The sequence below is a fragment of the Salarias fasciatus genome, chromosome 4 (assembly GCF_902148845.1).
Source record: "Salarias fasciatus chromosome 4, fSalaFa1.1, whole genome shotgun sequence".
NCBI lineage: Eukaryota > Metazoa > Chordata > Actinopteri > Blenniiformes > Blenniidae > Salarias > Salarias fasciatus.
This window is the reverse complement of record NC_043748.1, coordinates 23,987,217-24,011,678: the sequence shown is the minus strand read 5'-3', so window position 1 is coordinate 24,011,678 and position 24,462 is coordinate 23,987,217. Positions and strand designations below refer to the sequence as shown.

Sequence of the window (24,462 nt, the reverse complement as noted above, 5' to 3'; positions counted from 1 at the left end):
CCAAAACTATTGACTGCAACACTTTGAAAGTCACCTCAGCTGTCACAGCGGCGCTTCGCTCCACCTCAACAGCCCAGCCTTCACTTCTTCATCACTTCCTGCTTTTTTGTTTTTTTTTTAACTCTCATCTTCCAGGACCGAGCCTGGACCTGGACGCGAGCCTTTAAGCCAGAGGAACGCTGAACTCCTGACGTTCTTAGCCACTCTCCACTGGGTCAGCTCAGTGGTGTATCCACCGATCAGCTGACAGGCTGGATGATGGCGCTCCAGGTGGAAGATGACAATTTGTGTCCAAGCAGCATTTTAAAATCTTGTGGAGTTTACCTGTAAAACTCACTTGTTTGGCTGAAATGTGCTCAATGTGATTTTACCAGTTTTACACAAATAATCAATGGAAAGCTGATTCAAACTGCAAGGGAGAGTGCTTATTATCTGACTATGACACTAAATAATACACACACACACACACACACAGGGGAGTTCATCTACTCATGAGAAGCACCAATGAATCAGGACAGACACGAACAACAACAAAACGTCTCGATCTGGTAGCAATGGGACGCCGGGGGTGTCTACCTCCTGGGAGGAGTGTGTAGTCACAGAGTTACTCAGGTCTGAGGATGTTAGCGTGACGTCTGTTCAAATCGCCGCGGCCTTCAGCAGATCGCTGCTGTTTCCGTGGAGCGAGGCGTCTCCTCAGCTGGCCCACCAGCACTTTTATCTGTAGACTTTATTTGAGGCGCAGTCGTTTTTCATGTCTTAGCTCTCATAACTCCTGACACATTTTCATTCTCTCCTGTTGTTCTTCTGTCTCCTCCTGCCGAGTCTCTCTGAAGAATCGATAAAGTGCAGCTTTGTCAGTGTCGTTCTTGCAGAAACACTGCCGGAGCCTGCAAATATAGCAGAGTTCAACCACATCCTGCTGATTCTGGAGCCATGTGGCTTACTACACTTCACATGACAACAACTCGTCTCCTGTTTCAGTTAGAAAAATCACAAACGACCAGAAAACCTAGATATGTCCACTTTATAGTGGATGACAGATATTAAGGGTTGAAGTGATCATGGCTTAACAGGAACAAGCCAGGTCATCGTCTTCTGTCTCTTGGAGCCGTTTAATGACTGAAGTCACTGTCCGGACAGAAGCGGCGGTCCTTCAGTCTTCTCACCATGGTTTAACGGGGTCTTGATGCAGCTTCATTCTGGGTGTGTGTGTGTGTGTGTGTGTGTGTGTGTGTGTGTGTGTGAATCTCCGCGTTACTCCAGCTTTCAGAGTGTGTTTGCTGGCTGTGTGTATTCATGCTTCCCGGGGGTCCGAGCAGCGATACTTGACTGTATGTCCACTGCGAGACGGAGCGAGTCGATGAGCCGTCTCATCCACAGAAGAGGAGCGAAGCGGCGCGGCTGCTCCCATGAATTACCGCAGACACCACCGGGGGGGGTCGTTACGGGGTAGCAAGGAGATGGTCATGAGTGGAAAACAAAGAGGGACAGACGTCTCCAAACGCCGTGCGCACGGAGCTCGGAAAGGCTGCAGGACCTGAACGGCGGTCAGGAAAAGACACTGCTGCTCATCGGCTCAGTCAGTTCTCCTTTTCACAAAAAAAAAGGCACGACTGATTGATTTATTGATAACTGAAGAAACAACTTCACCTGCGGACCACAATAACAGCGAGAGAGAGAGAGAAGGTGAAGCTGCCAGACTTTCAAAGCACCATTCCTCTGTGGAAGCGAACATAACGGACGCTCCTGACGTCATGCGGAGGTCCGGACGCAGAAAGGAACCGTCTTCTAATGCCGTGACTCACATTTGCATTAATTCATCTTACGGTCCGTATCTCTAAGCCCGAGGCTCAGGAAGTGGTGGAGTTAGCAGTAAAGGCAGCCTGGGTTTGGTTTAACTCCCCCCTCCCCACCCCCACCGGGATTCCAGCCGAACGCGCCTCCTCCTGATCTCCTCTGGCTCAGATTGTGCCATCCAGCTCCGTCGATACCACTTCTGTCTCAGGACAGGGCTCTCGGCGTGACTGAGGATTAATTAGAAGTAACTGAGGAGAAGTAATGTGGAGATATGAGTGTATTAGCGCTCCACTCAGTCGTGCAGAAGCTCCTCCACCAGCGCAGCAGGGAGGAGTTGATCATATCTGGCAGCCCTGGAACGTCTGACTGAAGGTTTCCTGTTTCATGATGTGATGCCGATCAATGCATTAATACCCCAAATACCCCAGGAGGCAGTTCAAACACCCACCTTCCCCACAGGGACGGTTCGTGTTGTTTGTCACTGGGTGGAGTTTTATTCAGCTTTGTATAAATTATTATTGTGAAAAAATAATCTTTTTAATGCTAATTGTTTCTTGCATTTCTCTTTCTCCAGTTACAGCAAGATTTCTGCAACTTTTACGAACAAGTGAAGTTCATCTGGAGCCACAAAGCACGCTGATGATCTGAAATGAGGAAAACATAAAACATTCTTTCCATACTGATAACTGACTTTGCCTTCATGCTTTGTTGTTTTTCTACAAATTAGATAGATTTTGGTTTTTTGTTTGCTTTTATTGTGAATTTTAGCACTTTTTCTTCTATTTTCATCAATTTTTCCAATTTTAATCATTCAAGTATTTTTAAGCATGTTTTACCTATTTTGTTAACGTTTTTGTGTTTCCAAAGGATTTGAGCTATTTTAGCAATTTTAACCTTTTTTTGGCGGGGGGTGTTTACGTACACTTTTTAAGTAGTTTTATCTGTTTTTAGCAATTCTGGGTACTTTTTTCCCGTCAGCTGTTTGAGAGCCACAGTTTGACCCTTGACCCTGTGTGAGGGATTCTGTAGTTTCGTCTGTTGGTTGCTGTCTAACAGTCAAACAGAGTTAATCACATGTTCATCATTAAACAGAATGCAGGCACGAAAAGTTAAAAATAAGGTGTTTCACCGACTGAACTCAGCTGACGGAACCGGCGAGCCGTCGCTTTAGAGAGGACGAGAATGACTGGAAAATGATTTGAACTGAGGAGTTTCGGCTTTATTCTGCTGTTGCAGATAGATTCAGCTGCAGTGAATGATGGGGCTGCGTGGTGCACTGTGGTCATGGAGATGTCAGCGTTCACATTATGTACCGTTAAAAAAAAAAACCTGACAGAGCTGCAGTTAATGCAGCATATTAACCAATCAGCTGCTGCGCGCCTCAGGGTTTCAGCATCAGACACATCGAACCTGGAGACAACAGGATTCTGTGTTTCGCTGCAGGCCAATGAGGAGACGGGGACTCGTCGGGGCCCGGATGAGTTGTGTCACTCGTTCTAAAACTGCAACACTTCGAGGCAACTCAACCGACTCGATCAGCTCCATCGACCTCCAGCCCAAACCGCCTCAGGGAAACTCTTCCTCCCCAACTCCGTTTGGCCATCAGCTTCTTCACAGAGAACTCGCACACAGCGTGCAGGCCTGGCACGGTCAGATCAAATCAGCAGTGGATCTGAAGAGAGGGGAGACTGACGAGGGCGAACAGACTCCGTCATCAGGGACGGCCGCTGAACCACAAACCGCCAGCCGACAGTGGAAAGAGAGCCGAACCCAAATTAGGGTGAGACCTAATTAGCGCACGTTCAAACTGTTTCAAGAGACTCTGCAGGAGGAACGAAGCGGTGCACACATGGAGAAGACGCTGGAGAGGCAGGGAGAGACGGCGGACAGAGCAGGAGGAGGATGGACAGACGAGTGAAGAGAGCGAAGCCTCGCAGAGAACCAGGAGAACGCCTCAGGAAAGGACGCTTTAGAATGATGTATTAACATGAGGAGACTACGGAGCATGAGGTCTTAACACTCCTGCTGTATAGATGCTGCACACAGCTCCCCACCCCACCCCCACCCTCCACACACACCTTTTTTCCCTCTGTCCAAACACTGATGTGAAGTTTCTGTTCTTTTCATCTATTGAATTTGCCTTTAGGTGGAGCAGAGGTTCAGAGGGACTCAGATCACTGCCAACACTGACTTCTATGTGAACAGATTTCGAGGCACAATAAGAGAAAAAATAATGCTCTTGTTTATTCTTCCTACATTATCATTTCTGTCCTCACTCATCTCCGGGCGGGAATCTGTGGTTTGTCTTTTCTGAAAATCAAACCCACATCATCGATCACTCCAGCCCGTCTTTCTATCAGTGCATTCACTTTTGCAGAAGCCCCCCGCAGTGACTGTTGCACCCCCCCCTCCCGCCCCCCCACCCACCCCCCCTTTGAAGGAGCAACTTTACGCAGCGATGCGCACCGGCCGCCGCTGTGCCAAACGCGCGCGCGCCGCAGCGGCGCGTGCCTCCTCCGGCGGCCACTCACCCGGGCGTACTTGGACGAGTAGGGGTCCTCGAACAGCGCCCACATTTTGGGCTGCCACACGGCCCACCAGGTGGGCCTGCGGCCGTCCTCCTGCATGCACAGCCGCTTCAGGTCTCCGTCCGCGCCGCCGGTCAGCGCCGGGTCGTCCTCGGGCGCGTCCGGCTCGGGGGTCTCGAAGCTGTCCAGCGCCTCCTCGGCGTCGCGGTGCTGGCGGTAGTTCATCCAGCAGCACGCCTCCACGTCCGTCTCGTCGATGCCCCAGAAGGCGAGTTCGTCCTCGAAGAGCGGCCCGCACACATCGTTGGGACAGTGCAGCTTGCCGGTGCGGTAGTAGTTGAGGATGAAGGCGAAGGTGGCCGGGTGGCGGTCGAAGAAGAACTCGTCGGACTTGGGGTCGTAGTCGAAGTTGCTGTAGGCGTCGGGCTCGGTCAGCCAGGACAGGCGCGTGCCCGGCAGCGTCTTCAGGGTGCTCCGGTAGGTCTCGTGTCGGATCCCGCCGCAGTTGATCACGATCTTCTCGCTATCTGACGCCGAGCAAGTCATGGCTGCGCTGGAGCATGCTGCGGTCGGCGCGCCCGACTCCTGCTGCTGATGCTGCGGCTGGTGCTGATGCTGCGGAGGCTGCGGGCTGTCCCCGTCCACCGCCGGTCCCCCCTGGTCTGCAGCCCACCGTCACTCCGTCCCGGCAAGTCCGCACCGGCAGAACTGAGCAGGAGAGAGGAAGGAGGAGTCTGCATGAGAGTAAGAGAGAGAGGGAGAGAGAGAGAGAGAGAGAGAGAGAGAGAGAGAGAGAGAGAGAGAGAGAGAGAGAGAGAGAGAGAGAGAGAGAGAGAGAAGGTGCAGAATGCGGATTTTATGAATCAATAGCAGTGCCCACTGGAGAGCTTCAGTACATTCTTAATTACACGTGTGATCAGCCCCAGTTTTTCTTTTCTCCCCTTTAATTCGTATTGAGCTGCGGAGAAGCGTCAGGAGGGGGGTGGAGGTGGAGGTGGAGCTGGGGGGGGGGGGGGGGGTGAGGGGGGATCATTGCGGTAAAACTGAAATGAATTTTTCATTCAACGTGAAGGACAGAGAGAAGTGTGTGAGCACGGGGCCAGATTGTGAATAAGAGCAGGGGGTGTTGTGCGCTGTGCAAAGTCATTGCAGGGAGGAATGGTGGGTGCAGTGGGGGGTGGAGGGGGTGGAGGGGGGGCAGACAGCAGCAGAATCTGCCTGACCCAAGCAGTAGCAGCACTCCGCTGATGGTGAGTCTGGTCCCTGTGGAGTGACCTCCAGGTGAAGGGGCACAGCTGAACCCCTCCAGAGGTCACCTGCACAAACATGTCTCACTTCAGCTCAGGAGTTAAAGACTCACAGGTACAAGCAGCAAAATCCTGGATTCAGAATCTGCCCGACCCGCCGTCTGCAGCAAGACGCAAAAACTCATTTCATAGGTCCAGATACTCTCCTCCTCCACTCCAACCGGAGCAGCAGTCTGCTCCCCTCAGTAATGATGCTTCCTCCACCTTACCCCCAAGTCTAAACAGTTCCTGGTGTTATGGAGCGTCGTGAACGTGTAATACATGTTCCACATTCTCCTTTTTCTCATTTTTATTCAATTTTACAGGAAAAAAAAAATCAACGCCACTGTTTTCAGCAGAAATTCAGCAGAAATGCTCACTTTGACTTTTGTCTTAATAGCTGTGGAAAGAAGCTGCTTCTTTAGCTTCCTCCACACAGCCGATGCCTGTTCAGGACAGACCTTCACACAAACACACACAAACACAAAAAACGTTTCTGAATCTTAAGTTAGTCTGGGAGGCACTGCCAGTCCAGTAACCTGCGAGAAGGAATAATATGCAGCAGGCAAGAGGCAAGGGGGAGGACAGAGAATGAAGAAACCCTGGTCAGAGAGAGACTGACAATTTGCAGTCAGAGTCGGGCTTCTGGTCAGAGTGAGGGTTCTGGTCAGAGTCGGGGTTCTGGTCGGAGTCGGGGTTCTGGTCAGAGTCGGGGTTCTGGTCGGAGTCGGGGTTCTGGTCAGAGTCGGGGTTCTGGTCAGAGTCGGGGTTCTGGTCGGAGTCGGGGTTCTGGTCAGAGCTGGGGTTCTGGTCAGAGTCGGGGTTCTGGTCAGAGTCGGGGTTCTGGTCAGAGTGAGGGTTCTGGTCAGAGTCGGGGTTCTGTTCAGAGCCGGGTTTCTCTGGTCTTCTGCTCTCTGTCTGCTGCATCACGGCTTTCCTCCACACAGTCTTTCAATCTACTTAAACACTTGGCTCAATTAGAGCAGAGCGGAAGGGATGTGATAGAGTGTTTCACGCCCACCGACCATTCTCTCCGTCTTTCAGTCCCTCCACTGGAGAGAGAGAGAGAGAGAGAGAGAGAGAGAGAGAGAGAGAGAGAGAGAGAGAGAGAGAGAGAGAGAGAGAGAGAGAGAGAGAGAGAGAGAGAGAGAGAGAGGCCAGGAGCAGAATGGGGATTTGCTGAGCTCCACAAAAAGCGGAGAAAAAGACTGCAGACCATCACATCATTAATGCTCTCTATTTTTCCCTCCCTCTCTCTCTCTCGCTCTCTCGCTCTCTCACACACACTGAGTTTCCTCCTGGTTGTTGCATCCACCTCTCCTGCTGGTGTCCACCGCTGCCTCCATCCCTCCCTCCGCCACAGAGCCGGTGTGCTGTCGGCCCGTTGAGGCTGGAGTCAGGGCTGACGTCACTGGTCCAGCATCCACGGCCGTCAGCAGGAAAACCCCCGAACCGAGACCCCCGTGGACCGGTCCACGTCCCCGCTCCACAGCCCAGGAGGACAGACTGTAGAAAAATATGAGGTAATAAAAGTGCAACGCTTGCACCATCTGCAGCAGAGCGGCTCAGGCTGAGTAATGATCCCCCAGCCATCATTTCACCATCATCTCTAACGTCCAAGGAGACGATCAAAGTGCATCCAGAGGGTTCTGGGACCCGGGCAATCTGCTAAAATAAGCTCAGAGAATGGGGTTTCTCATAATTCTTAATTCCTAATGACACCTTTTCCAAATGAATCCCTCTAATCCACTGTTAACGTTCCCCTCTCTCAGTGGTCCTGGAATCGTTTGAGATGAAACACAACCTGCTGCCATTGTTCCAGAGACGCCAGGCTCACCCGGTAAAGACGACAGCTGGGATTAAGCTCTTTGAATTCGTTGGACTGTTTCCACTATATCAACAGCTGAGAGCTCCCTTTGGACCACAGGTGCAGGTTCTGATCTACAAACACCACTAAAAACCAGAGGTTGCTACCTTTAGCAAACAAGCTAACAGCTAACAGGATTTGGAGGTGCTGATCCTCATCCCTGTCGCTTCACACTCGGCTGCGAACCGCCCCAGTGCATGATGGTCCAGGTTTGATGGAGCCAACAGGACAACATCATCTGCAAAAAGCAGAGATGAAATCCTGTGGTCCCTGTCCATAAAATTCTGTCCATAAAAATTATGAACAGAACCAGTGACAAAGGGCAGCTCTGCCGGAGTCCAACATGCACCGGGAACAGGTCCGACTTACTGCCGGCAATGCGGACCAGACTCCTACTCCGGTCATACAGAGACTGGACGGCCCTTAACAAGGGGCCCCGGACTCCGTTTCCCCGAAGCCCCCCCCCCACAAGACACCACGAGGGACATGGTCGAACGCCTTCTCCAAGTCCACAAAACACATGTGGACTGGTTGGATGAATTCCCACAAACCCTCAAGCACCCAAGCACCCTATGGAGGGTGTAGAGCTGGTCCACTGTTCCGCGACCAGGATAAAAAACTGCATTGTTCCTCCTGGATTTGAGGTTCGACTATCGGTCGAATCTTTGCTTCGTCCGGAAGACGTGCCGACGGGATTGAGGAGGTCCTCGAAGTATTCCTTCTACCGTCTGATAATATCCCCAGTGGAGGTCAGCAGCTCCTCCTCCACTGTAAACAGTGTTGGCGGAGTCCTGCTTTCCCCTCCTGAGGCGTCGGACGGTTTGCCAGAATTTCTTCGAGGCTGACCGATAGTCCTCCTCCATGGCCTCCTGAACTCCTCCCAGACCCGAGTTTTTGCCTCCACAACCACTCGGGCTGCAGTTCGCTTGGCCTGCCGGTACCCGTCAGCTGCTTCTGGAGTCCCACGAGCCAACAAGACTCGGTAGGACTCCTTCTTCAGCTTGGGTTTGTGACTTGTTCTAATGAGAACTGGGTTTTTGGGTTTTCGTCCTATGATGAAGAACAGCCAAGCAGACGATCATTTCAGGCTATCAGTTGGCTTTTCTTCGTCTCGTATTCCACCAACATGTTCGTCAAGCCTCTTTCCATCACTCCACGGTGACGGCGAGCTGCCGAAGACTGACACCACGCCGTTTCCATGTAAATTCATGCAAATCCTTAATCTGAGCGCTCGTGTTTGCAGGTGATGCTGCTCAGCTTGTTCTTTCCTCAATAAATCACCACGACATGTGGAAACTGAAAGTGCTCTTGGTGTTCCACCGCAGTAAATCAGACCTGAGGTGACAATGGACCCAACAGCAGAGTGCCAGGAAGTCTCTGTAGTTTACAGAATCAGACAATGCTAAATGGAAAAATCCCACCGAGAGCTCGAACCGGAAGTGTCGGGCAGATATATGGAACATTAAACACATTTGATGGTGTGAAAACGTCTTTACAGGAGGAGCACACATTTCTGTCTGTCAAATATTCAGTTTTACATGTTTGTGCTAAGACAGGCTAATGAGGATTATTGTCATGATGTGGCTCATTGACCGTGTTTCCCAGAATTATAGTAAATATAAACAATTTTTTAATTTTTTTCTCATGTGACTCCTATTAAAAAACAGAGATATATAAATATGCTTTGCAGAATTCGAGTGTTCATAGCGTCACTCATCCTGAATCAGTCTGACTTCCCGTCGAGTGCAGCTCTAAAACCCCTACAGAGGGAAACAACCCACATCTGGTCCATTCAGTAAATGAATAATAAAGGCTGGTGACTGAAGTGCACAGTTAATATCCAGAGAAGGATTTTTGGGGGTGATTCTGGAGGAGAAGCTTCCTCCTCCTCCTCCTCCTCCTCCTCCTCCTCCCACCTGCACCACCTGCAAGTAATAAAACTGGCAACCACAAAAAAAAATGAGAAAACACTCCCACAGTCTGTGAAAGAGATTATTTTGCTGGTGTGGACTGTGTGAGATGAATCGTACGATGGAAATGTTGACTGAACATGCGTGAGACTCCGAGACACGACAGCTGCTGCTCTCTGCTCCTCATTCTGCTCCATGTCGATGAAGTTATGTCAAATGAAGAAAGGTCCTGTTTACTGCTGGCAAACAGCTTTTGGAGGTAAGCACCAGGAAATGATCTCTACAGATCTCAGAAAATTAGAATATTGTGATAAAGTTCTTTATTTTCTGAAATGCAATTAAAAAAACAAAAATGTCATACATTCTGGATTCATTACAAATCAACTGAGATATTTCAAGCCTTTTATTATTTTAATATTGCTGATTATGGCTTACAGCTTAAGAAAACTCAAAAATCCTTTCTCAAAATATTAGAATATTTCATCAGACCAAGTAAAAAAACAAAATTATAACAGCAAAACAAAATCAAACATTTGAAAATGTCCATTAATGCACTCAGTACTTGGTTGGGAATCCTTTTGCACGAATTACTGCATCAATGCGGCGTGGCATGGAGGCAGTCAGCCTGTGGCATTGCTGAGGTGTTATGGATGCTTCAATAGCGGCCTTTAGCTCATTTGCATTGTTGGGTCTGGTGTCTTTCAGCTTCTTCTTGACAAAACCCCACAAATTCTCAACGGGGTTCAGGTCAGGGGACTTGGCAGGCCAATGGAGGACAGTAATGCCATGGTCAGTACACCAGTTACTGCTGGTTCTGGCACTGTGGGCAGGTGCCAGATCATGCTGGAAAATGAAATCATCATCTCCATAGAGCTTTTCAGCAGAAGGAAGCATGTAGTGCTCTAAAATCTCTTGGTCCACAGCTGCATTTACTCTGGACTTGATGAGACACAGTGGACCAACACCAGCAGCTGACATGGCTCCAAACCATCGCTGACTGTGGGAACTTCACACTGGATTTCAAGCAACGTGGATTTTGCTCCTCTCCAGCCTTTCTCCAGACTCTGGCGCCTTGACTTCCAAATGAAATACAAAACTTGCTTTCGTCTGAAAAGAGGACTTTGGACCACTCTTCAACTGTCCAGTGCTTCTTTTCCACAGCCCAGGTCAGACGCTTTTTCCGTTGTCTTGAGTTCAGAAGTGGCTTGACCATGGGAATACGGCTATTGTAGCCCATTTCCCGACACGTCTGTGAACAGTGGCTTTTGATACCTGGACTCCAGCTTCAGTCCACTGTCTTTGAAGCTCCCCCAAATTCTGGAAGCGGCTCTTCTTCACAATGCTGTTCAGCCTGCGGTCATCTCTCTTGGTTGTGCAGTGTTTCCTGCCACATTTCTCCCTTCCAACAGACTTTTTGTGAATGTGCTTTGAACCTGCGCACTGTGAACAGCCTGCTCTTTGAGAAATGTCTTTTTGTGTCTTCCCCTCCTGATGGAGGGTGTCATGATGGTCCTCTGGACAGCAGTCAGAGCAGCAGTCTTCCCCATACTTGTGATTTAGTTTACTGAACCAAGCTGAGTGTTTTTCAAGGCTCAGGAAACACTTGCAGGTGTTTCGAGTTGTTTAGACGATTCAAGTGATTAGTTAAATAGCCTACTGGTATACTTTTTCATGATATTCTAATATTTTGAGATAGGATTTTTGAGTTTTCTTAAGCTGTAAGCCATAATCAGCAATATTAAAATAATAAAAGGCTTGAAATATTTCAGTTGATTTGTAATGAATCCAGAATGTATGACATTTTTGTTTTTTTAATTGCATTTCAGAAAATAAAGAACTTTATCACAATATTCTAATTTTCTGAGACAGTCCTGTATATACACACACATATGCATATATATATATATATATATATATATATATATATATATATATATATATATATATATATATACACACATATATATGTGTATATGTATATGTATATATACTTATATATATTGTAGAACTGAGCTCATATAGAGTTAAAATGAGTAGAGAAGTGCATTTCTCAACTTTAAGCTGTTCAGCAGAGTATCACAGAAACCACTCTCCTTTATGTTGACTTCAAGTGGAAAAAATATTATTTTTTCAGATATTTCTGTATATATGCACCGGAAAAAGAGATGTAAATTTAACTTCACTGATAATATGAAATCAATAAAAGCTGAAGTTAGTATCTTTACTCAAGTACATCGAGTATACTTAAGTCAAAAAGATTTGTTCCAAATACAAAATGCTGTCATTATTTCACATGAAATAAAGAAAAAAAAGTAGTTGAAACCAAGAACAATCTTATTTGATCAATATCAATAAATTTAGTAAAACATTGTCTCATTTTATCAGTGTAGTTGTTCATTAACGTCACAATATTCAAGACACTGTGGTAAAGTTCAGCTTTTAGCAGTGTGTGTGTGTGTGTGTGTGTGTGTGTGTGTGTGTGTGTGTGTGTGTGTGTGTGTGTGTGTGTGTGTGTGTGTGTGTTTTGAGCAGGTCTACTGTTGACCCCCCAACGTTCTGTCCTCTCCGTCCACCCGTCCCTCCTCTGCCTGGACTGGATTGACTGACGGGCCGCTGGTGGCTGTTTGTTCTCATAAGCAGTCGCTGGTTCTCATACATGAACACACACGCAATCCGTCGTGAAACACACACACACACACACACACACACACACACACACACAAATCCTCACAGCGATGGACAATCCATTAGTCCATGTAAACACACACACACTCTCAGTTAATTAAGTTAACATGCTGACTAAGGAGCTGCAGCTCTTTGCAGGATGAGAGGCGGACGCACAAAAACCGCACACACACACACACACACACACACACACACACACACACACACAGGGTGACGGTGTGACATGGAGACATGAAGACAACCTGACTGGAGACATCTGCCTTCACTTTGACATTGCACCAGTGCTCTGTGTGTGTGTGTGTGTGTGTGTGTGTGTGTGTGTGTGTGTGTGTGTGTGTGTGTGTGTGTGTGTGTGTGTGTGTGTGTGTGTGTGTGTGTGTGTGTGTAAATCAATGTAAAATTCAGCATGTTGTTTTTTCACAGTAAAGTTACTGAAGTATAATGAAAGGTGTCTCATGAACTCTGCTGCTCTGCTTCCTGTTTGCTCCAGATTGTTTCTGAAAGTCTTTAAGTTCAGCGGAAGATTTTAGAAAACCAAACGTGATCTTAGTCTGTTTGAATGAATCAAAATTTCTTAAAATCAGAAAGCTTGGAGGATTGAGAACTAGTTTGTGGATTACAGATGAAGTGGATAACATTTCTGTTTTTCAGTTGTATTAATAAACATTCATTAATTTGATGATGAATGAATGAAGTGACAACAGCTTCCACCAACGCGAACTCTAATGCTAATGCTAAGACCTGTAAAAAGACGACTTCATCAACCCCAACCCGAGGCTTTGACCTTTGACCTGACGGAGATGGTATCTGGTGTGGGTTTCATGCTGAACTCCTTCAGAGTTCCTGGATCCTCTGGACAGCAGAAGGTTTCCATGGATCAGACTCTGCTTAAAGGAGCTGCTGGAAACCATCTCATCTCCAGCTCTGCTCACTTTACTGCGCAGGGATTGATGGATCCTCCAGGAACACTGAATTACTGAAAGAGCTTCCTGCTTGAGGAAACTAACAAGTTATAGCAAAGGAAAAACAGCAGAGTGGTCAAGAAACAAGTGAGAACACGTTCTTTTTGTTTCAGAAGAGTGTTGTGTTTACTTTTTAAAAATGAGACAGTTTTCATGTTGGGCAACTAGTTGGTGCTGTTTTTGTTTCTGTCATGGAACTACACACACACACACACACACACACACACACACACACACACACACACACACACACACACACACACACACACACACACACACACACACAGACATTCATATGGACAGAACATGGAGTTCGATTATTGTTACAGTGACTGTCAACTCTAAAACTACCAGGACCAGGAGGATGTGGACCAGGACCAGGACCAGGACCAGGACCAGGACCAGGAACACGGACTGAATGACCAGTAGCAGTGTTTTTGCCGTCAACACTGAGTCGGGCCCTGAGAGCTTCAGAAAAGTTGCGTTTTGACCTGTTCACACGACAACGTTACAGAAAAGTTCCATTTTGGGAACCATTTCCACAACATTTTTGTCGTCGTGTGAACAGACACCCAAGATGCTGAAAGTTTTTGTGTTTTCACTTGAAAATATGTAAATATCTAAACAGGGCTGAAGAAAAGATTCTAAAACCCAAAACTACACAGAAAATGTTCCGTTATAAAGTCTACCAGTAAAAGCTGGAACAGATAAGAGGCACAAAGGAAATTCAAAAATCATGTACATACAATACAGAAAATCAGGTTTTCTCTCCTTTTTATTTGCACTAACTTTCCTCTGATTTCAGCCGTCAGAAGCAGCTTCAGCTGAGGAAACATGTCGAACTTCACTGAACCCCAGAAACTCTCCGCATCAACACAAACGGCCGAGATGAGACCCACATCCACAAGTTGCTGTTGTTATGGCGTCTTTTCAGCTCCTCATCTCTGCACCAGAGGGTTTTTCTCAAGTTGCGTGACTGAACTCTAATTCAGCCATGATTTTTTGTTTATTTATTCCATTTTCCAGAGAAAGCTCAGGTAAAGTCTGTGACAGAGCACGCCTGAACATTCAGAGAGGGTCAAACAGCAACATCCTCTCCGAGAGAGCTCAAACATTTCAGATGAAGACATGAACACGGCTGATATTGCTTTAATTGTTTTGCGTGTGTGCGTGTGTGTGTGTGTGAGAAAGTGAATGTGTGTGTGTGTGTGTGTGTGTGTGTGTAGGTGTGTAGGTGTGTGTGTGTGTGTGTGTGTGTGTGTGTGTGTGTGTGTAAAATGCTGTACAAATGAAACTATGAAACTGCAAACTGTATTTGAATATGAAAGAGAAGAAGTGAGAGAGAGCTGGGGGCAGAGATAGAGGAAAGGAACAGACAGTGATACATTGGTTGGACTGCTGGCTAAGGGAAATAAAAAAAAACCCTAAAGAGAGAGAGACAGAGAGAGAGAGAGAGAGAGAGAGAGAGAGAGAGGGGGAGAGAGAGAGAGGGAGAGAGAGAGAGAGAGAGAGAGAGAGAGTGTGTTCCAGAAGTTAGTCTTCTTAAAGAGACCAGAATCGCTTTACAAAGTCCCATAAAGAGCATTTTACTGTCCTTTATGAGGATGAATGACAGTAAGTCCAACATGTATCAATGCAGTTTAATGTTCAAGGGGGGTCAAAGGTCACGGTGAAGTCAAAATGACCAAGTTTTTAATGTAATTTATGGAAGTGTTTGTGTGTGTGAGAGAGAGAGGAACAGAGCAGCAAGCTAAAACTCAGTGTTGATCCAGCACTGAGGAGGGTGGAGGGTGGAGGGGGGGGGGGGTCTAATTACAGAGAGAGCAGTCAGGCTAAAGCAGTTTCAGCAGAGGAAGGCCGGCACTTCCATCAAGAGGAGAAAGACTCAGTCATGCTCTCCGTTGGAGACGCATAAAGGTTCAACTCAAAGTCTCTCAGGACGATCATTTCATTCTGTGTTACGAATCACTTAATGCAGCAGTACCACCAGTCACCTTGTGGGGGCAGTGTTGCGTTTGGAAGTGTTTGAAGAGCATATGAGGTGTTGGACAAAGAATTCCTCATGACTAAAAGGTGATGAAACTGTGATCTGGTGAAACGTTCTCCAGCTGGAAGACGAGGCGACCCGCCCAGCTGCTGCCCACATCCAGGTAAAGTGTTCCAGCTAAGTGCTGAGTTGCATCGTGCGTAAAAGCAGCCGAAGCCTTGACTCAGTGACCGGAGTCTTCCAGACCTTTACCAGCATCGACATCAGCATAAAAACTGCTGTTCAGGAGCTTCGGGGTCTGGGTGTCCAGGGCCGAACGCTTGTTTCTGGGGTTTCAGAGTCGTTAAGCTTGGAGCCAGGCAACGGTCGGAGTGTTTTCATGAGGTACTTCCTTCTACTTTAGCCCTCCAGACTGCCTCCAGTAAAAGCGGTGAGCCTCCTTTCTGACTCCTGATTCACTGAAAGACAAACAGGAGGCGACACACTTCCTCTCACTGACATGCTGGAAGCGTTGAGCTGTTCCCTTCAGATTCCAGGTTTCAGATATGCGTCCCTTGTTGAAACACTTCTGAAATCCCTGCTCGGGACTTCTTGTCTTCAACATGTGCAGATCTAGAGAAATCCCTGAAAAGGGGGTTCTGGTGTCCTCAGCGGCTCCGAGCACCACTGTCCAAATGAGGACGTGTCCTTGAGCAAGGCACTGAGCAGCACACAGAACGGACCTGACCAGGAATGGAATGGAGACTCTCGGTAAGACAGAAGACTGGTCACCAGGCTTCTGCAGAGCTCAGTGAGAGAGGCTGAAGGATGAATTCCTAAAGGCTCAGAACTCAGGTTCAGTCCTGTTCAAAGACGAAGCAGAGATTCTAATAACTGTTCACGTCCGCACATTGTCGTCCATGTTTCTTTGATGTAGTTGGTTTTAAATGTGGAGAAAGGTTCTGATACACAGTTAGTTAATGAATGAGGAAGTAGAGGAGCCAGCAGTTCCCTCTGTTAACAGTTTAGAGCAGAGATCTGCGATCTGCCCCGTGGTAACGATGGCTTCCACGGTGGAGCGTCTTGATCTTTCATTATTTGTGCGTCAGGCGTTTGATCACAGCTTTCATGCTCCGAGATGCATTGGAGAAAGACCCGGAGCCCGAATCGGTCCCGGCGGCTGACGACCGCCTCATGGTTATTGGTGCACTTCAACCGTGTTGCAGTCTTCTCAACCGCAGCACAAAACTCACAAACACGAGGCGGACGTCGTCGCGTCGCGCTCAGTTTGCGTCTTCTCAAAACGCTGAAACACTTTTCCATCGACAAGAATCGGAGAACACCCGGACCGAGGGAGGATCTGCATTGGTGCAACAGCAGGACTGAGTCTGTACCTGAATGTCTCTTTTGCCCTCTCTCTTCCTCTGTGCAGTGCAGTTTCTGCATCTGAGCGTGCACGCCGCTCCACTGCAGTGTGGTGCACGGGGACATCTAAGGGCCAAACCGGGGAATTACAGGGAAGCAAAACACTGCAGTCTCCCCTCCCTCCTCCCAGCCTCCCCTCCTCTCCTCTCTCTGCCTTTAGCTGTCCAAATGCCCCCGCTGACCTCCTCCTTTCCTTGCACCCTCCTCCCTCCCCCCCCTTCCCCTCTAAAACTGCATTAAAAGATGCCTGTTTAGGATCTGCTCTCTCTTTTATTCATACGAGGACGGAGAGAGAGGCGCCTTGCAATTCATTGTCTCCCAGTAAAACAGCATTTACAGGCAGGAGGCAAAATTAAAATGATAATTCAAAAAGACTTTCAAAACACATTCAAACACTGAGTTTGGTTTTCGTTACGGCAGGTATTCACCGTATCCACAGCTCAGTCTGCAGACGGAGGTCGTTCTGGACTGAGGCTTCATGCACCAAACGCTCAGAAGAAGATCCAGCTTTATCCCTCCAGCCAGGTGAAGGTCGCCCGGAGCCCAGGGCCACAGGAAGAGTCCGCCCGGGTCAGTACTGAGTCCACACCTGGTGTCTGAGGCAGAGAATACGGCTGTGAACCGGAGGCGCCGTGCCCACGCTGATGATGGACAGGATGTCTCGACCTTCAGAGGAGCGACGGTTTCCATCAGCTGACCTGATCAAGGTTCCTCCAGGAGGCGAGAGGCTGGAGGACTCCTCAGGTTTACAACCTCCTTCAGTGAACTACTGATCTGTTTTACACACCTGTGGCCGTGGAAGGGCCTGGAACTCCTGAATTCTATGATTTGGACAGCTGAGCAAATACTTTTGGCATTATAGAGCATGTTGATTGGTTGTCCCAACATCTAAAAAGCTCCCGTTGATTCAAGAGAGAGAAAGTCTGTGGATGCAGAGAGATTGAAACGAGCGACTCCACCACTGATCAGCTGATCGATCGTCCGATCGTCTGACCTGACTTCTCAGTGCTCCACCCAGAAGAATCACTTTTCTCTTTTTATTTTAGTGACATGAGCTGTAAAACACATTTGAGATATTCTGCTGTACACTTCTGTCGACTCAGGAGATAAACGGGGCAAAGTGAAAAATACATTTTAATACTAAAGTACTCAATCTGTACTTCAGTGGAAATACAGTAAAGACAAAAAGTGATGATTTATATCAACTGCATCCATGCAGAAGAAAGTTCTGAAGTAAAAAGTTACTTTTGAGGATTTAACAGGTCATTTTATTCACAGTTACATGTTAATGTAGGTTTGGGGAAATACCTACAGAAGCCACTTGGAGATTTTGTTCAGACTTCAAAAAAAATCTATCAGGATCATACACAACGTGGGGTTCAAGGACCATACAAACTCATTGTTCCTAAGATCCAGCCTTCTAAAGCTTGAGGACTTAATACATTTGAAATCTCTGTCAATACTCTACAAGGCAAGAAACAATTTACTTCCCGGTAACATAAATCGTCTGTTTGCTAATAGAGAGGGCAATTATTCTTCCAGGCAAATGCTTCATTTAAAAGTTCAACGTGTTCGTACGACCCTCAAAAGCCAATGTATTACCCGGAGAGGCGTAAATCTATGGAACAGCTTAGATGGGAACCTAAAAAGTGCCATAACTATACATCAATTCAAAAAACTGTATATGCGCCGTATTTTTGATAACTATGCCAGACAAACATAACACTGGAAGTGAATACTGTACGACATAACACACGCTCATAAACAGGCACATGCACGGGTTAGGGTGCATGGGCCTGGGTATGGAAAATTAACACACAAAATATAATAATACTGTCGGACATAGTATGATTATGAGTATACTGTAATAATATGAAATATTGTGTGCTTGGTTCGAATAACGACGAATAACGACTGATTGGTAAATGATGCAGCTCATGTCCAGGCATGCACACACACTGTGTGGCATGCCAGGACATGAATCTTGTACCACATAACACACACACATTCATAGGCAGGCACATGCACATGCTACTGTGTAATGGCCTGGGTATGGATGATAAAATGATGTATAAATACAACAACATTGCCATGTGACCCTCAGTGATATAATTATGAGATATGGGAAGGGGTAGGCACTGGTAAGCTTCTGCTTCAGCCTACTCCTTTTTCATTGAATGGTTTTGTATATTTTGTTGACATGTTTATGTTATGTGATATGCCCAAATAAACGGAACGAAATGTTAAAAAAAAAAAAAAAAAAAAGTTAATGTATACCAAAAAAATGTTTGTCACCATGAAGTAAATAAGTAAAATTTATTTATATAGCACTTTTCCCAGCACAATCGTCACAAAGTTCTTCACAGATAAAATCAAAAACAACAAAAGCGATAAGAAATCATAAAAACAGTATAAGTTACTGACAAAACAGTGCCGCTCAGAGGGTCTAGAATGCCTTCGTAAACAGAAATGTTTTTATTTGTTTTTTGCAGGTCGTCAGCAGGAGACGTCACTGAACTGCTGGATTATCTGACCCGGAGGAAGCACATACAGTAAGAACAGGAGGGGTCCCAGAACTGAGCCCTGAGGCACACCTCACTGCAGGTTGGCTGGAAGTGTTGTGTTTTCAGCAAGAAGAGAATGAATTGTCAGTAATAAAACACACCGACCGTTTCAAGGGAGCTATGATGATAAAAATGTGATAAAGATGATGCAGAAGTTGTAAAATACACTGAAATATAAAACTGGAAATGAACAGAAGTAAAAGAAAAATGTAATAATTTTCTAATAATTACACCTGCTTTGAGATTTCCACATGTTTGCCTGGACAGTGTTCACTTTCAAACACTGCTGTTTTTTTTGTTTCCTGTTATATTTGTCTTTTCACTTGTGTTGTTGCTCTTTTTCAAGTGAAATCTCTCCACAAAACACAAAGCAAAATATCACAGACATGAATAATAGAATATCAGACATGCCTCACTCACAGGAGGGGGTATCGGGGTTTAGGGTGGAATTAGAGAATGAACCCAACATGACCTTTTCAGATGACCTTCACTGAAGGTTTGAATGTCCAGCTGTTCAATGTTTCGGGACTTTTTGAACAACTTCCGGCTCTCTAACTTAACATATCTCACAGCAGCTGTTTGAATCGTGACTGGATGGATGAGAGGCTGATCAGCAGGACGACCACACTGAAGCTTCAGACAGGAAGTCCTCAGACCAAGAGTCCAGAGGCTGCAAGGGTCCTGTCAGACCATCAGAACCTGTTTCCATCAGCCTGGTCTGAGAGCTGGACCACCTGCAGGGTCCCTGAACACACCAGCAGGCACCGGCCTCACGGTCTTCCTGGACCAGGGACCAGTGGGCCTCGTGGTCTTCCTGGACCAGGGACCAGGGACCGGCAGGCCTCAGAGCTGTTCCCAGCTCATCGTCCACTCAGCATGTCGGAGACGTGAAGTTCTGCCTCAGCTGGTTTGTGCAGGTTCTCCGAGCGCAGCCATAATAAATGAGGGCAGCAGGAAGACGCCCTGCTGAGGGATGAATAATGGAGGGGACGACGACACCGGCGGGATCCCAGCAGGAAGCTGGACCCGCCGTCTGCGGGAACTGCTCCGGTCTGAACGCAGAGACCTGGGAAAACCACCTCAGTCACTTCATCCCACCTGTTTCACGTTCTGCTCACCGGCGCAACACAGTCGAGTCTTTTTGCATCGTTTATTTAAAAAATGCAAACAATGCACAGCAGCCCATTGGAACTCATACAATTAAAAAATGAGAATGGCATCTTGTTTTAGATCAAACTAAACCCTGCTACATGTAGAGTTTTTTTAATTATTTCCCATGTAAAACCACAGAAATGTGTAGAACATGAACGTCCCACGCTGTGCAGTGTCCCTGAACGCCTCTCATACAGATTTAGTCATCCCTGAACCGAGGGAACTCTTCGCATTATGTCTACTTCTGCTGAAGTTTCAGAGTGAAACCGTGAATAGATGTGCGTTTTGCCGAGGGAAGATTCAGTACTGCCGCAAAACACATGATGCCGATTCAAAACAAACAACGAACGCACGAGGTCAAATTTCATCTTAAAGACGAGAAGAGAGCGAGTGTGCGACAGAGGTGGGAGATTGGAGCCTGATCAAACCATCTCCATGCCATGCTTTTGCCCTCACCATGTACCACAGACAAGCTGAGGAGCAGGGCTGATTAGATTCACCTGGTGTGGTACATGGCATGGAGATGACTTGATCAGGCTCCAATCTCCCACCTCTGGTGTGTGATGTGTGTGTACACACACACTGTGATACTGTACACTGATGACAGAGCTGGTGTTTGTTCTCATAATCCTGCAACAAATGTGTATAAATAGATTTATGTCTTATATTTGCATAGAAACACTGTAGAAAAGTAGAAAAGAAGAAATTATCTGGAACACTATTCAAAATATAAATATTCAAGATTGAGGTGTCAAGACTGGATATCTGTGCCTGTGTGTGTGCGTGTGTGCGTGTGTGTGTCACGGCCGTGTGGCCAGCCTCCAGGTGATCACACTCCCTAAAGCCATGCCGGCGATGAAGATGACGATGAGACCCACGCTGTGGGAGCTCAGAGAGGAAACCCTCTGCACGGAGGCCACGGCCAGATCAGAGAAGCTGTTGATCTGTGGAGAGAGACGCCGTAAACACACACACACACCCATACACACACACACACACACACACACACACACACAATGTTTCTTATGTAGTCGGCGAGTGGAATCATGACAATCACATCACTTGATAAAATACGTGTAACCACATGTAGATAAATCAATAAACCCTGCAGCAGACGGGAGGAGGGAGGCAGCGTCGTATCAACATGTCTCTGGATCAGTCACATGCTCGATCCTGCAGCTCTGGAGGCAGCGGAGTAAACCAGGAGCTGCAGGTCACATGTTCCCCGCTACAGCTCCAAAGCCTCCAAAGACACCGTCAGGACGCAGAGTTTCTTGTTTTTTTTCCAAGTAAAAGATAAACTGATCTCAGGATTAAAGTGTGGGCCTGAAGTGCAGCGTGTGATCAATCAAACCCACCCATCCTCCGTGCTCCCGGATCCAGCCCAGGAGGTTCCTCTTAAAGAAATCCACCGTCCACCTCAGGACGTCCCTCACCGACTGGGGGAGATGAGCCTCCACCATCTGACACACACACACACACACACACACACACACGGAGCCAGTCAGTTTTGAGTGCAGCATCCTGAAGCCGAGGCTGAAGCTGAAGGGACCCACCCTCACGGCGATCTTCCCGGCCACGTAGAAGAGCACGGCGATCCTCTCCCAGGTGATGCCGTGCTCGAACACTTTGGCCGCCACCTCCTTGAACCGGTCCCACTTGGACCCGGAGCCCCTGGCCATCCCGTCGACCGCACTGCAACGCCAGAGCAGAGCGGGTTGAGGAGCAGCGCCTCGCACCCCGAGCCGGGTTCGGCCGCTCGCGCACTCACTCCTGGAACTCCTTGTCGTCCTTCGCTTGGTCTCCGATGATGCGGATCATCTTGGCCAGCTGGCTCACCATCTTCTGCTCCTGCTCGGTCTGCACCAGGTCCACCTGGGGCGTCAGGGGGGGGACGTCCTCCGAGGGCAGGTCCTGCAGCTCCTCCTCGATGACCCTGGAAGAGGACGTACGGCACACAGTCTGTTCAGTGCGTTTCCGCGGCAACACTTCCAGTGAAAAAACCCATTTCTGCTTGAAGGATACCGGTTTCTATAGACACCGCAGAAACACGGTAAATTACAGTGGAATCCTTCAATGTGAAGGCTGGAGGAATTAAATTGGCCCATATGAACTTCAACTGTGTCACCATCAAGATGTCGATCCAAAATTCACCCGTTGAGCAACTTTTAGCAAATATTGAACGCAGTGGAGAAAATTAAACCCCTGGATTTCTTCACCTGACCGTGGAATCTCCAAATAAAACTTGAAATATAGCTAAACATAACTTACTACCTGGTAACTTAAATAAATGGTTCATGGAAAGGGAGGGAGGGTATGAATTGGGGGGTGGTGTACAATTTTAAGCAACCGATTGTCCGTACTACCCTAAAAAGTATGTACATTTCTGTTTGTGGGGTGAAATTGTGGAATGGTCTGGATGAACAAACAAAATTGAGTAAAAATGTCCATCAACTTAAAAAAAATTATAAAAAAAAGCTGTTAATAGAATTATGGAAACAGAGTCAAGTAAGTTTTAGAGGCTATCAATTATTCGATTAGATACAGCCTGTTCTTGTCATGACTGTCAAAGCATGCATAATGCAGGCAAGTTTGTTTATTTCTATCTTGTATGTGTGTGTATATGTATGTGGGTATAATATGTGAATGCAGGCAATATGTGAATAGGTCCATATGAATGCGATTTGTTTTGGAAGTGGAACCTCGAATAACCAGTCAGCATATACTCCATAACTGTATGAATGATTGGATGGGTGGATGAGTGAGGGGGTGCGGGAGGGGGGTTTGGGGTACTGAAAAAAGTTTTGTTAATATACAGGGAGAGTAAGTGGGGGTAGGACATGAAAAGCTTTTGCTTCTTCCTACTCCTTTTTGGACATATCAAATGATTCATTTATTTAGTACTTATGAACAATTGTGGTATTATGTACCCTTAAATTGACTGTTTTTTCTCGTTTTATTTTTATTTTTTAATTGTTTTCTTTGTCCAAATAAACTAAACTGAACTGAAACTAGATAAATTCAGCAGAGAATTGGACGTGTTAACCTTTATCAGTGAAGTCAGAGAATAGCAGAGACCGCCTCTGTTTCACTGTTAAAGTATCAGCGCAGCCGACTGATGTTTCTCCTCCAAATAAAACTGGATTTAAAGTAAAGTGTGGCGGGAGTCTGAGCTGCACCACACTGTGTGCAAAACAAGTCGTTTTAATTGTGTGTGCTGCACTTTGGCCTCTCTTGAACATTTCTACATCAGAAAGAGAAACCACTTACGTGAGAACTTAGTGTCAAAATGAGTCACGCTCATGCAGGGTGCAGTTCACGATTTACGGTAAGTGCAGATTTTTATGATCTAACGAAACCGAAAGCTGCTGACGAGGCGTTCGTCGCGTCGATGGAACTGAAAACTAAAGACATTTAGAAAACACAAAAGATGATCACTGTGTGTATTACAGCAAATTGAAAAGCTTAAAATTAGAAAAGTATGAACATTTACACTTTCTGTACATTCTTTTCTAGACGGACGAACAGAACTGAAGCTGCAGGCTATAAAATGAACAGAAAACTTACTTGGGTTTAATATAACTGATTATGAAGTTTGTAGCATAAAAAGTTTTGAACTCTTTAATGGGGATTTCTAAGATTTTATGTCACATATATTGATGTCTTTAGTAGAAAACTTGTCCATAATGATCATTTTTTTAGTCTTATACAACAGGTTTTGATAGTTTAAGTAAAATAAACAATGAATTCACTCTTTAATGGGGACTTCTTTCTTTTTATATCACAAATTTTGATATTTTTAGTATTAATAAATGTTAAACTCACTTTTTAATGAGTATTTCTTGATTTCATATCACAGATTATGATGTCTTTAGTGTAAAAAGTCACTATTCAATGCGGATTTCCTACGTGTTATATGTTAACGTTTTATGTTTTCAGCAGAAAACTTGTCAATACTGAGGATATCTCGGTGTAAATAACAGATTTTTATGTTTTTAGAGGAAAACTTTTTGAACTCACTCTTTAATGAGAGCTTCTCCAATCCGTTCATCTGAGGACGAAGAACACATCAAGTATTAGCTTTAAAACATCTCCCAGAGTGTGAACACGGAGCTGGACGTCGGGTCTGAGATCCTACCTGACGTACCGTTTCCTCCAGCCGCCATGGCTCCGCTTTAAACGCGCTTTCTTTGAGTGTTGTCGAGGAATAAAGTTTTAAAGTGAGAATCGCGGCGAAAACGGAACCCTTCTGGACGGACCTGATCCGGAGGGCGGGACGCCACTGGGCGGGCCTAGCAACCACGGTCCCACTCTTTA

The 24,462-nt window shown here is 46.6% G+C and overlaps 1 protein-coding gene and 1 pseudogene across 3 annotated transcripts; both read right to left on the bottom strand.

Moving 5' to 3' along the window:
- The window catches only part of LOC115386785 (potassium voltage-gated channel subfamily C member 1-like), a 51,622-nt pseudogene extending 46,665 nt beyond the window's left edge, over positions 1-4,957 (bottom strand).
- Positions 4,958-18,726: 13,769 nt separating this feature from the next.
- On the bottom strand, positions 18,727-24,430 carry LOC115387275 (apoptosis regulator BAX-like). 3 transcript variants are annotated; one of them, XM_030089932.1, is made up of 7 exons: positions 24,284-24,430; positions 24,166-24,196; positions 21,917-22,081; positions 21,774-21,840; positions 21,702-21,737; positions 21,504-21,608; positions 18,727-21,089 (listed from the first exon to the last, which is right to left on the bottom strand). In XM_030089932.1, exons 1-7 carry the CDS (start codon positions 24,309-24,311, stop codon positions 20,946-20,948), a joined length of 576 nt encoding a protein of 191 aa, XP_029945792.1. In that variant the 5' UTR covers positions 24,312-24,430; the 3' UTR covers positions 18,727-20,945. The 3 variants fall into 3 exon arrangements, with proteins under 3 accessions (XP_029945792.1, XP_029945789.1, XP_029945790.1); XM_030089929.1 differs by having other exon boundaries at positions 21,702-21,840; XM_030089930.1 differs by having other exon boundaries at positions 21,702-21,840; positions 24,293-24,413.
- Positions 24,431-24,462: the final 32 nt, after the last annotated feature.